Genomic DNA, 14,160 nt, shown 5'->3' with positions numbered 1-14,160 from the left:
AAGGGACGATACTGATATCCAAAGTCTTACTTAATCGTGTTTTCGTAGAAAAGCAGTTTACAACAATCGATCTCATGAAGCGAGATTTATCTAACTTACATAAATCTTTAAGCGAACCAAATCAGTTTTATAAAACTGGGCGTATTTATTCACTTTGATTCTATTCTGTAGCCCACTGCTACCACAGCATGTTAGGGGCAGTATAAATATTGAAACAAGAAAAGAGGAGGAAATTCCTAAAAAATAAAAAAAATCTGAAATTGAAAAGTCAAAAAATGTGCTGCAAAAAAACTCTGAAATTTATCTAAAAAATCTGAACATTTTTTGAGAAAAAAATCAGAACATTTCTCAGTTTGAAGTTTAAAATTTGCAACAAAAAATTACATTTTGAGATTAATTGCAGGAATGTTAAAAAAAAACTGGAAATTTCAGTCTGAGAAGTCGAAAATTTGCTAGAATAAAACTGAAATTTTGAGATTAACTTCAAATTTTGTTGAAAAAAATGTCAGAAATTATAATCTCAGAAATTTGCTATAAAAAACTGAAACAGATGTTTAAAAAAATCCACTATAGAAGCTCAGATATTTCCAAGGTTTTTTCTCGTACTTCTTTTTAGTTTTTTGGCCGAAATTTCCTCCTTTTCATATCTATAATGTCCCTAATAGGCTGCCATACATCGCATCACTTCCTCGTCATGTTTTCATGCATATCATGAGAAACTGCTCTGCTAAAATCCTTCCATCACATAAATCTGCGAGTGTTTCAGGGAATCTGCAGGTCTCACTCTGGAGCGAATCCTGACACCTTCATCGTTCAAAACATTGACAGAAAACAATCCAGCAGCGTTTTTGTTTAATTTATTTTCTCTTTGGCATTTGATTCTTAGCCGGTGTGTGAAGCGGATGTTTAGAGTGTTAGCCCTGCTGTACATACGCAGCCCAGCCTGTAGATAGGTGGAGGCTTTTCTGTTTTTAGCATGGACTCGTGTTTTTACCTGTCGGCCGGAGATGTGTGAGAAAAATACATGAAGTGTCCGATGTCCTGTTGGAAAATAAAAAGTTCTGATGCTTGAATTTCTCACTGTGTGTTTTATTAATGACTATATAAATAAAAAAACTCAGAAATGTGGAGACTAATCCCAGAAATTTGTTCAAAAAAATTCCGCAATTTTCTGAGATCAAAAAGTCAAAAATTTGCTAGAAAAATTTCAGATTTTGAGATTAAGCTCAGAAATTTTCTAGAAGAAAACTTGTGAATTTCAGTGTTAAAAGTCAAACGTTTTCTTGAAAAATTTCAGAAATTTTCCAGAAAAAAATTCTTAACACATTTTGACTTTTGAAACAGGTTTATTGAACATTTCTAAGACTTTGTGCTGCTGCTGTTTACCGTGATGTTTTCATGTTTACTGTGATGTTTTCATGTCAACAAAAGAAAAAAATGGGTTTTTTTGCATTAATTTGAAGAGTTTTATTTCTTCTGCAAACCTTTAACATAAAATATGTTTCCATTATTGCAAAATCAGCTGTTTCCTTTGGCAAATAAGATAATTCATATTTAGCACCTTTTCGCAGGACATTAAGGCTGTAACAGAAGACGGAGCACAGCATGGCAGAGTCTTATTCTGTCCACATACCAGCCGTCTCCTCATATGGTGTGTGTGTGTGTGTGTCTGTGTGTGTGTGGAGCTGAAACCTGACTCCAACACACACCAGTCCGAACCCCAGTGTGCATCCTGGTTCTCCTGCTGCTGCGGTCCTGATCAGGCTGCGGCTGAGGAGGAAGAGGAGGACGAACCGGTGAGGAAGAACCGGACCCAGGAAGAGAACCGGGCTCAGGTAGGAACCGGGCGGTTTTCTCTCTCCGTTTGGTTTCACGTTGATGGCGCCGGCCCTCGTTGAACTTTTGCTCCGTCTATTCTGGGAGGCAACACAACTGAGTGACCCACTAACCTGCAGAAGCAAAAAGATCTCCGTTGAGCTTCACCTTAAGGCTGCGGCCGGCTATTTAAAGTCTGACTGCTTTTGCAAAAGTGCAACAAAAACAAGAATAAATAGTTAAAATGTAGGCTCACCTATTATTTCCTTTTAATATTTTTATCCTGTTTGATTTTTTCTAACCTTTTGTAACAAAAAGTTGCTCAAAATATGTAACTTCTGACTTTATCAAACCAGAAACACAAATGTAAGGAACACAACCCGCTGTTACAAAAACTAACAGCAATAATTTAGGTTATTTAGCTTTATAAGAAAAAAATGGGGTTCAAATCAGATTTTAACCATGTTATTTATAAAGTCACCAGTTCAAACGAAATATTTAACTAGAAATCAAAATATTTAGTTGAAAATCTAAATATTTAACTTGCTAAACAACTACTTAGCTTAGTGCTAAATGTTTAGTTGCTCAACTAAATATTTAGTTAGTAAGCCAAATATTCACAAAGTATTTAGCTACCGGGCCAAATATGTAGGTCAAAACTAAATATTTAGATTCAAATTAACATTTAGTTAGTTGCTAAATATTTTCCATATTTAGCAACTAAATATACAGCAAAAGCTGTATATTTTTGCTAAAAACTAAACATTTAGTTTTTTGATTAAATATTTAACTTCAAACTAATTATTTAACCTACAAACCAAATATTTAGTTAGCAAGCTAAATATTTAAATTGAAACTTAACATTTAAACTGGTGCTAAATATTTAGTTGGTTTTCTAAATATTGATTAACTAAATATTTGTATGTAAATATTTAAATCGTAGCAAAATATTTAGTTTACAAACTAAATATTTAGTTAAAAACTGTGATGTTAATAAATGAACAATTTATTGTTCAATTTATTGTCAATTTATTGTGTAATTTTGCTGACATGTCAGAACATATCTGCACATCAACCAAAAGAGAGAAAGTTTAGTAGATTCTTCATGTGTCCAGCAGCTGCTCTGGTTGACGACCAATAAGCCGAACTTCCTGTCCCCAGCAGCCGGTTGCCATGTCTCTGTCGGCCGACCTGAGCTGCCTCCAGAGCAGCCAGGGCGCGGAGCGCGAGGCGGCGCTGGCGTCGCTGGAGAAGCAGCTGATGTGTCCGATCTGCGCCGACATCTTCAGCAAGCCGGTCGTCATCCTGCCGTGCCAACACAACCTGTGCAGGAAATGCGCCAACGAGCTTTACCAGGTCAGACACGCCACTGTTTCTGCACCGCATAGCAGGAATAACACAAACACACATTCAGGGTGTGTTTGGATTATCTGAGTCTAAACTGGGACATGATGGTGGTTAACTGGTATGAACTGGTGTGATGGCAGCAGTAGGACCAGCTGCCATCACCTGGATGAGCCGCTGTCGTTCCGACTGTGAATTACTGGAACCCAAAATTAATCCAACCTCAATGTTTACTACAAAACAGGAGAAGAAGAAAACGAGTTAGTTTTTCAAAGTCATTTTTGTCGTAGTTTCTATCTTAATATTTAATTAAAAAGCTAAATATGCAGTTTACAAACTAAATATTTATTTTCTGAACTTGGTTTCAAGTGTCTCTTGAAACTTATTGGAAGCAGAAGTAAGAAGTCAGTTTACAAACTAAACTGTAAACTGAAAGTTTAGTTTGTAAAATGAATATATAGTTTGAAAGCTCTGATCAAATTATTATGTTTTAACCAAGCATCTCTAATTACTTCATTTGTAAACTAAATATTTAATGACAAACGTATTACTTAGTTTGTTAATAGATATTTAATTCTAGAATTATTTAGTTAGTAAACTGGATTAAAATCTTCTTTCAAAGTTATTGCAATCAGAAGTAAACACAATGATTTGAACTAATTCTCAACTAAGGGTTTAGTTTGTGAACTGAGTACCTAGTTACAAATAACTAGCTAAATATTTAATTAACTATTTAGTCTGTAAATAAATGTTAAACTGCAGACAAATTACTTAGTTTGTAAACTAAATATTCAATTACAGGGGGATTACTTAGTTGGTAAATTAAATAGTTAACTCCAATCTAATTAGTTTGTAAATTAAATGTTTAGTTTGAAACAAAATATTTACCTTGCTAACTGAATATTTAGCTACAAAGTAAGCAACTCTGAATTTATTTTGTGAACTAAATATGTAGTTAGGAACTTTAGTTTGTTAACTAAATATTTTGTGAGTAGACTAACTATTTAGCTTGCTAATTAAGTATTAAGTTACTAAGCTAAACATTTAGTTAACAGATTGTTAACTAAATAAATAGTTTAGAGCTTCATATCTAGCTCCCAGGTAAGTCTTATTGTAAGATCTTATTTTGTATGAACTTTGCTAACTAAATAGTTTGAGATGGTGCCATTTATTAATTAGTTTTTTCCTCTAACAATCAGCTAAATAACCCCAATTATTGTTGTTAATTTTTACAAACAGCAGCCTGTATTAATTTCTTGACCAAACATTTCAGCATCATTTTATTTATTTATCTTTGGTTTGGTTTCTATGTGCAGCCATCTTTGTTCCACGCCAGAACCACGATGCTTGTGAACAGCGGCCGTTTCCGCTGTCCGACCTGCAGACACGACGTGGTGCTGGATCGCCATGGCGTCTACGGCCTGCAGAGGAACCTGCTGGTCGAAAACATCATCGATATCTACAAACAGGAGCTCAACCAAATACCAAGGTGGAGGGAATCCGCTAAAAATAACAGAAAACGCTGGGCTACGTGACGCACATCCGATTTACAGGGCGCAATAACGTCACTCAGAGCGCGTGCTCACTGTTAGGCCAACCGCCATATAAAAAGAAGAAATGCTCCGTCTTTGTGGAAGTAAACATAGATGCTAATGGTGCGGCAAATCTTACGATTTTCAAGTTGTTTTCGACCGAAGGCGGCAACTTAATCCTCGTTATCGTCCGCCATGTTTTTCTTCCCGCTTCCGCTTGTCAGGACGCAGATTAGTGACGTACGTCGAGTATCAATGACGTTCAGATAGGATGAAGGAGGCCTGGCCGAACAGACTCAGGTCACATTGGCAAAGATCGGATATCAAGTAGCCCGGATCCCGTTGTTGTTCAGACTGTCGTGAAAAGATCAGATGCAGGTCGCATTGAGACAAAAGAACAAAAAATCAGATTTGGTAAGAGCTGGGTAGTAACTAACTACATTTACTCAATTACATTTACTCGAGTAACTTGTTTTGAAAAAAAATTACTTTTAGGTGAATTTGTACTACAATGTATTGTTTACTTTTACTTGAGCAATTTTATCATGAAGTATTTCTGCTCTTACTGGAGTAAAATGTCTACAGACTGAATAAAACACAAACATGTTTCAACCAAAAATTCACCAGACACAGACCTGCAGTTTTTTTGTTTTGTTTAAGTTTCACAAGTTTTTTTATTGAAAGAAACTGATTTGGAAAAAAAATTCAACTGATTTTGTTAATTTTTTACTTGTATAAATTATTATCATTTTGGTCCTTAAAATACCAAAATTTCCACTTAACCTTATATTTTGGTCCATCTGATTATATCATTTTAAATATTGAATGATTTATAATTTCATCAGTTCCTCTGTACACGAGTAGACTTTTTACCAAATACTTTTTACTCTTACTTGAGTAATTTCTTGGATGCTACTTTTTTCTTTTACTTTAGTAAAATATTTGGGTTTTCTACCCGCCTGTTGTTTCGGTCGCTGTGTGAACGCAGCCTATTAAGGAAAGTGCCTGAATGAAGACGTGTTATATCTTCCTCTCCAGCCCGCCTCCTCTTCCTCCTCCTCTTCCTCCTGCTGAGGCGACCTGTTCTGATCATGAAGGTGAAAAGTTGAACATCTACTGTCTCACCTGCCAGCTTCCCACCTGTTCTTTCTGTAAAGTCTTCGGAGCGCATCAGAACTGCCGGGTGGCTCCTCTGACAGACGTCCACCAGCAGAAGAAGGTGAACCGAGCCGACATGTTGGACGCGTTTCAAGCTCCACGTTGCTAAAATAAATGTTTTGTTTTGCAGGATGAGCTGAGCGAAGGCATCAGTTCTCTTGGGGAGTTTAGAGACAGAGTCCAGGCTCTGGTCAGTGACATAGAAGACACCTGTAGAGCCGTAGAGGTATTCAAAGTGCTTTACATCATGAAAACATCATAAAGCAAGCAACAAATTTCACATTCTGTCAAATTCCATCATCAAATATGTTGATCAGTGTTCCAATTATTAATCAAAGGCAACTCTAAACTACCACAGTGTATTAGGGCAATTGCAGGTAGAAAAAATGGAGGAGTACATTGCTGCCTAAAAACCCTGAAATTTTGATAATAATCTCAGAATTTATTCTGATAAAACAAAAACGTAAAAGTTTTGAGATTAATCTCAGGAATGTTCTTTGAAAAAAAAATTAGAAAAGTTAAAAAGTAAAAAATTTTCTAACATTGAAATTTACACAAATTTCCAAAAGTGGCAAATTTTCAACTTTTGAAACTCAGAAAAATTCCAGAAGTTGAAAATTTGTGAGAAAAAACACACATTTTGAGAATTTCCTTGTTTTTCCTGGAAAATTTGAGATAAATTAAAAAATTTTAGTTTTTCTGGCAAATTTGGAACATTTTCAACTTTTCAAACAGAAAATTTGTAAAATTTGGGAAAAGACAAAAGAGAAATCCTCCAACTGCTAAATTCTGACGCCATTTTTGTTTACAATTTGTGAAGAAGGAAGTTGCGCTCAGTGTCTTCTTCAGAGGTTTTTGTGCCGTTTCCTTCAGTGATTTTTGGTGCAGCGCCCCCACAGGCAAAGAGGGGATCAGGTTGCTCAAACGGGTCGGTTGGTTTGACTCAGGAAATGTAACAAATATTTGAGTTTTGGTTCCCAGTCAAACCAGATCTACTGGACTATCAGATGTGAAAACATCCTTAGATTTGATCAAAACTAACTGACTTGGTACTGTATTTGTAATAAAGGACAGGATGACATTTTCTTTAATTTCCAGATTTGTATTTTAATTGTGTACAGGAGAGCTACAACACCCAGAAACAGAACGTGTGTGACAAGTTCAGCTGCATGTTTTCCATCCTGGAGGAAAGACGGAAGGTCAGAATTGGTGTTTTTATCTGATTATCTTCACTTTTATGCAACATAACGTTTGTTTCAGTGTAAGCACCATCTATATTTATCACTATAAAACACTCACTGGCTGACATGTAGTTTATATCGATACATACTCTAAATATCTATGGATAATTTTGTCCTTTCAGTGCAAAAACACAAAATCTTACCAAGTAATTTTGGCCTCGTTTCTAGTGCAAATATCTTAGTGCATTTGAAAAGAGGGAAAACTAATTAATAAGTAGCTTTTCAGCGAGAGAGGAGTTCTCTTTCAGCCAATAATTCCTCAGTATGGATGAAAACGAGCTAGTTTAACTGGCAGATTATTTCACTTATAACAAGATGTTTTTCCCCCATGCTACAAGTTAAATGAACTAATGGAACTAGAACTGGGTTGCTAGGTAACGGGCTGGGCCAGGTCGGTGTTGCTAGGCAACGGTGAAGGGCCAGTTGATTCTATAAGTGAAATAATTTGCCAACGGAACTAGTTCTTTTTTATTAATATTAAGGAATTATTGACTTAAAACAAGATTATATACTTCACTGAAAAGTTGCTTCTGTGTTAATTTTGTATTATTTCAAGAGTATTAAGATATTTGTACAAGAAACGAGACCAAAAATACTCTGCAAGGTTTTGTGTTATCTGCAGTGAAACTGTTTCTGCTTTAAATTAAGTGAAATAGGGGCGTGCTGTGGTGGCGCAGGGGGTTAGCACGCCCCACGTTTGAAGGCCTTAGTCCTCGACGCGGACGTCGCGGGTTCGTCTCCCGGTCCCGACGACCTTTGCCGCATGTCTTCCCCCCTCTCCTCACCCTCCTTCCTGTCTGCCTACTGTCGAAAAAATACGAGCCACTAGCGCCGCAAAAACTCTTCGGAAAAAAAAAATTAGGTGAAATAAACGTTTCTTCTTTTTTGATTCTTATGTTTCCTGAAGGTTATGACGCAACAAATCAGCTCTGAAGAAGACGAGAAGGTAAACCACACCCAGATGCTGATGCGTTGCTATGGCGATAGCATGGAGGCCAACAGGAAGCTGCTGTCAAGCGTGGAGAGCAGCATGGAGGAGCTGGATATGGCCGCATTTGTTCAGGTGAGTCACACCTGTGCAGGTGAAACCGGCTTCTCAAGAAAGACTGTCACCATTAAAAAAGGTTTTTTTCAGAGTATTATTTAGCATTTCTTTCTGTTCTTACCATGATAAATCTGAATTGTTACAGAAATTTTCTCAAAATTCTTTTATTTTTTTTCATCCGACTCTTAGAATTCAAAAGAATTGACCTCTAAGTAAGTATTAGAAACAAAAGAAAGCATCACCTCATTGTTTTTTCCCTCTGTACGTATTATTTTCTTTCTTCTCCTCTTCCTCTGCAGAGTGATTGCAGCGTCCAGCGCCAATCCACCCGAGACACTGACACCAGGCTATGACAGTCTGAGTCTCTACAGGTTTAATTTTAGCAAACAGGAAGAAATGCTGAGGAGCATAGACTTTGACAAAGGTGAGCAAGAAAACAAAATTGGAAGGAAAAAATGAAAATGATTCTTTTCTGAGTGTAAGAATAAGAGATTCTTCTTTGGGAGCAAAATTAAATTTAGAAATTGATAAGCATAAGTTTAGTTTGTAAAATCAAGGAGAAATATAATAGTTAACGCCATAAAAAATAGATTTTATCTTCAAAAAAATACTTTAAAAATACTTTTAAAAAAATATTACTGGTCGATATTATTATCCAATATATATTTCTGTAATGGTCCATAATCAATATTTACTGATATTTTATTATGTCTCTCTATCATCTGGACACTAAAAAAAAACAAACTAACTGAGCAACGCATGAAGCTGTTAGCATGTACAGCTAACGTTCATTAGCTTGGTCACTGAATAGAAGATGCAGCTCTTAGCATGTACAGCTAACATTCATTAGCTTGGTCACTGAATAAAAGATGCAGCTGTTAGCATATACAGCTAACATTTGTTAGCTTCTTCATTGAACAAAAACTGTAGCTGTCACCATGTATTGTTACCAATAGTCAGTCTAGTCAATGAATGAAGAATGTAAGTGTTAGCATAAAAAGCTCAAATTAGCTAGCTTGTTCACTGAACAAAGCTTGCTGCTGTTAACATGTATTGGTAACATTAGTCAGCCTGCCCACTGATCAAAACTTGTAGCTGTTATCATGTGTTTTTGACATTAGCCTGGTTACTGTTAGCATGTTCTGCTATTATTATTTAGCTTGATAACTGATCAAAACTTGTAGCTGTTAGCATGTGGTTTTGACACTAGTTAGCTTGGTCATTGAACAAAACATATAGCAAATCTCACCAACTTCCTGACTTGCATAAATTCCAGCTGGGTGTGATGCTACTAAGATAGCAATGCTACATCTACACACCTTCCCAATGTAAGGCTAGCAGGCAGGTTTTGTTCCTGTAATAAAGATTTTGTTGTTTCTCAGATAAAATATCTAAAATTAAATAAAAATTACACCACTAGGAGAATTTTCATAAAAATAATGTAATCCCGTCTTTCCACTCTTATTATCAAATTTTTAATCTATAGACTCCGTCAGCACTTCTGACAAGTAAAAAGAAACTTCACCAAATAACATTAGGATTTAATAGAGATGTTTTCAAAGAACCACTGATTATTGTGTGTTTTCTCTTTACTAGTTGTAGAAGACATTTGTGAAGAACCAGAAGTCAATCCAGATCCAGAAGAACCCAAAGGACCTTTAATCCAGAACACAGAACCAGAACTATGTCAGGAGCCGTTAATCCCGGACCGTCACGCTTTCGGAGAACCTGATGAAGAGCCACTTCCACCTCCCATCTCTCCACCAGTGGAACCATTACAGCTTGATGAACTGGGAGCTGACCCAGATCCTGCAGCTCCTGGCCCAGCGGCCGGTTCTTTAGAGTCTGCTGGAGAACATTTGCAACCGGAAACTGATGGTCCAGGTTCTGGTGACGTTGGACCGAGTAAGGTTAAGGTGGAGAGAAAGGTGGAGCGGGTTGGGGCCGAGACACGGCAGCCTGTGAGAGAGGAAAACCTCAGGAAAGACCAGGAGGGGATGAACACTCAGCAGGTAGGGCATCAGGTCCGGTTCTGGTATTGTCCTCTCAAATAACCGACCCGAACCGCACCAGTCCTGGTGTAGCTCCTTCAGTCAGAGGTCCGTTGAACAGTGGTTGTGTTTCCATTAAAATGTTTTAAAACGTTGCCAACATTCCACTAAAATCGAAAAAACGTAATTTTGCAATTGCGTTTTTTTAAACTAAATAAGAAACAGAATCAAAATCACAGTGGAGTTTGTTCAATAAAAAACACGCCACTCCATCATCCTCCTACTACTTCCTGTTGTCCTCTTTGTTGTTTCCTCCAGTAGTAACATCCTGTTGTTGATCATGTAACTCTTGTGATGTGAAAAAAACAACCAAAAAAAGCCAAAAATGTATAAAAATACAAGCATTTTGAACTTAAGATGAAAGAAAGAAATCTGTTCTGGCCAGATTTACTCAAGCAGCAGTTTTAGCTTCACCTGGATCAAATTCTGTAAAAAAAAATATCTCCTATTAAGCTCCTTTGGCCTTCAAAGTATTTATTGGTTAACCAGAAAAAATAATCACCAGACCAGCCCTACGTTGAGTTGATATTAAGTTTAACTGCCCTCCTTCTGAAAGGCAGACGGAGCTTTCCTTCAGGTGACGGAGCTCAAAGCTGTTAGCGCAGCATTAGCATTAGCATTAGCGCTGCACTCTGGGAAACCCTGCCAAAGGGTAACATTTCAGAGCAGGTGATATGCCTCTAAGCCATGGGGGGATTCCCCCTTCAACACATCTCGGCTGTTTTTTAAACCTGAATCTGGAGGAACCATCTTAAAACCTCCAACAACTTCCTGCTCTGTAAACCAGGGATGGAAAAATAATTCTCATTTTGGCCCAAATCAAATCATGATTTGATCAAACTTCCTAACAAACTGTTAAAATACTAATAAATAACTGTCTCTGTATTTGATAAGTACTTCTTAAAGATGCAGTATGATATAAATGATCCAAGATAAATTTCTCCTATGGGAGACTAATAAAATTATCTTATCTTAAAATTGACTCTTTTTTAGCTTTCCATTATGTTTAAATGTTTTTCCCCCACCAAAAACAAACCTGGAGTGTTGCTTTGATTCTTTCATTAATAATTGAGAAATCCTTTAATCTCCAAGGTAACAATTCAGCTGTGTAAAATGCCTGGGGGGAACTAGCCCCGCCTTCCAGACGTAGCTCCTCCCCAACAGAGCTCCTTCAGACTAGCTAGCAACAATTAGCAAACACCTGGTGGAACAGCTGAGCTCATTACTGCTCAGTAAGAAGCTGGTAAAAAACGTTAAAGGGTTAATAGAGGAGCAATGTTGGGACGACTTCCTGAAGGCGGAGCTCTGGAAGAGCTGGAGTTTTTAAAGAGACAGAGGCCCAATTTCAAGGCATTAATTTACACAGTCAAATCTCTTTTAAGTCATATTTGACATAGCATTTTTGTAACAACTGAAGGGAACATAGTTACTTGATTGTGTTAAATAAAGTTGTTTTCCCCCTCAAATTGTCAACTTTGCAAACTCAGAAATGTCCTTGTCTTTCTCTAGAAATTTTGAAATTAATTAAAAAATTAATAAAATTAATTTTAAAAAGTTTTTCCATGCAAATTTTTAAGCTCAGAAAATTCAGTTTTTCCTATAAATATTTTGAGATTAATCTAAAAATGTCAAGAGGTTTTTTTGCAGAAGTTTATATCTTTCTCTTTTTTTTCTACCTATCTACAGTGGCTTCAAACTCGCATCGTCATTATCGTAATTACTCGTTTTGGGGGTGCTGCAGCTTTGATAACGCTTCCTTCCTGTTGTCCCTCCAGATTGTCACACTGGTCTTCTACCTTTTGGGCTTGCTGGTCATCCTGCTGAGGTTCTGGTCTTACATCGGCTGTTTTATTTACTTGTGAACCCAGAAGAGAGAGGCGGACATGAATCAGCGCCTCCACGCAGGTCAGACCGCGCGGCTCTTCTTTTTGTTGTTTCATCGCCCTTTACTGACACCCTGTGGTTAAATCATGCAACTACAGTTTACATTTCAGACTGCGGCTGTTGGATTCATGAAGCCCATTTCTGCTATGAAAGAAAAACTAATAAAAGCCCAACAGGAAGTCATAATTACGTATTTTGAAGACATAATTTCGACTTTAAGGTCAATTTAATTTCCATTTAAAAATATTTCGTATTTTAATTTGAATAATTGTGACTGCTTCTGTATTTCATAATCATGACTAAATCATAATTGTTAATAAGAATATCAAAATTATGATTTTAAGTGTCATAAATACGACTTAGGACATCAGAACTATGACTTTGTATTGCTTAATTATTACTTTAAATCTCAAAATTATGACTGAATATAATCATTTTGATTTTTAATATGACAATTATTAATTTTAAAACAAAAAAATGGGACTTTAACTCTCATAATCATGACTTGGAAAATCAAAGGACTTTGTATCTCAAAATTATGTCTGGAACTCATAGTTATTATTTTGAAAGTTTAAATTATGACTTTTATTTTTTTGGCTTCCTGAGATCTTAATACTAAAATATAATTGTACTTCTTAACTTTACCAAAGAAATATAATAAAATTGCTCATCTTAAGACAAACATTTAGAGCTTTGCAGCATCTTCTATAAAAAACCCCAAAAAATAATGTTTATAATTCCCTAACAGCATGCAGGTGTGGCTTGAATTAATTTACTTATTTATTTTATTTTATCTTTTCAGAAGAATACGGAGAAACAGAGCTGTCCTTCCTCCGGTTCTCCTCTCTTTTCATCCTCCTCCTCCTCGGTTCTGGTCCTGGTTCTTGGTAGATCCAGTTTCTGTGTCTCTCAGCTGCAGCAGGAGCGGAAAAATGAGGCTCTTTTGCTTCATTCATGATCATTTTTAAAACCCAAAGTGCCACAGGAAGTTATTTTCTGTATTATTTTAGTTGTTTTGATTTGCTGCAAACTGCAGATTGTTTCTTGTTTTTGTCCAAACTTTGGTCTTGGTGTAAAAATCTAAGGGTGTCAGTACATTTTGGTTTTTTTTACTAGCTCGCATTGCTGGATGGAAACTTTAGAACAAATCAGATTTGCAGATTTGATCGTGTAAAACGTGTTTTTGTAGATTTTGGGGGATTAAAACATAAAGTCACGCGTTTCTAATCTCAGAATGAGTTCAAATATAAAGACAAATCCCATCAAAACATGTCTGATGTCATTTATCCACGCAAAGTTTTAGAAACGGATGTCCTGCAACGGTTGGAGGCTGTAGCTTCCGGTTTGGGCGGCACGTCTTCAAAATAAAAGCATTGAAATGTCGCCACGTATGTTTAAATAGTAAATCCAGTATTTATACTTGACAGTGTGTCCAAATATTTTAGTTCCTGTATGGAAAACAATCTGGACAAACTTTTACAACTTTCCAATTCAAAGGAGCAATAGTAATGTTTTTAGATTGAATTTGTATGAAAGGTGACGTTTTTTCAGAGACTTCCTGCAGATAAATCACTGATTTATCTTTGTTTTCTTTTCTTGAATTAGTGCACAATATTTTAAAGAAAAACACATGGTTTATTTAATTTAACTTTGGGGTAAAAAAATATTTTTGAATTTAATTGAGTGCCTTAAGAAGTAGCAAAATACATAAATTAACTAAATATGACCTTATCTTTTGTTTTATAAAGCTCTTTTTTAATAGCTGCTCTCTCGGTTGTTACCAGGATCACATATTTAAACGAAAAATTAGGAAAATTATTGTACTTTCAAATTCCAGGACTAATTATTTCTATTTTCTGCTAGCATGAAAAACAAGTGAGGTGGTAGTTCGTTTATTTTTTAGAATAGGAGATAAAAATAAATTCAGGCATCCAGATGTTTTTCAAATAAAAACACAAAATAACTTTATTCTAAAAAAAAAATGTTTTCTCTGTGAACCAGTAAAACATGTAATATTTTAATTAAATGAAGTAGAAAAAATAATTTAAATGTCTTAAGAAAAACTTTCATTTTCCTAACGTTTTTGGGTT

The 14,160-nt window shown here is 36.0% G+C and overlaps 1 protein-coding gene across 3 annotated transcripts; it reads left to right on the top strand.

Moving 5' to 3' along the window:
- Positions 1-1,523: 1,523 nt before the first annotated feature.
- trim101 (tripartite motif containing 101) lies at positions 1,524-13,494 on the top strand. 3 transcript variants are annotated; one of them, XM_028011591.1, is made up of 12 exons: positions 1,524-1,835; positions 2,977-3,171; positions 4,476-4,648; positions 5,730-5,910; positions 5,980-6,075; positions 6,971-7,048; positions 7,998-8,153; positions 8,325-8,347; positions 8,435-8,559; positions 9,732-10,147; positions 11,962-12,091; positions 12,873-13,494. In XM_028011591.1, exons 2-11 carry the CDS (start codon positions 2,989-2,991, stop codon positions 12,046-12,048), a joined length of 1,518 nt encoding a protein of 505 aa, XP_027867392.1. In that variant the 5' UTR covers positions 1,524-1,835; positions 2,977-2,988; the 3' UTR covers positions 12,049-12,091; positions 12,873-13,494. The 3 variants fall into 3 exon arrangements, with proteins under 3 accessions (XP_027867392.1, XP_027867393.1, XP_027867391.1); XM_028011592.1 differs by having other exon boundaries at positions 2,934-3,171; XM_028011590.1 differs by having other exon boundaries at positions 1,525-1,835; positions 2,980-3,171.
- The last annotated feature ends 666 nt before the right edge of the window (positions 13,495-14,160 follow it).

This window comes from Xiphophorus couchianus, chromosome 24 (genome assembly GCF_001444195.1).
Source record: "Xiphophorus couchianus chromosome 24, X_couchianus-1.0, whole genome shotgun sequence".
NCBI classification, from domain to species: domain Eukaryota; kingdom Metazoa; phylum Chordata; class Actinopteri; order Cyprinodontiformes; family Poeciliidae; genus Xiphophorus; species Xiphophorus couchianus.
Note: the sequence above shows the minus strand (reverse complement) of the source record. Positions and strands in the feature narration are given on the sequence as shown.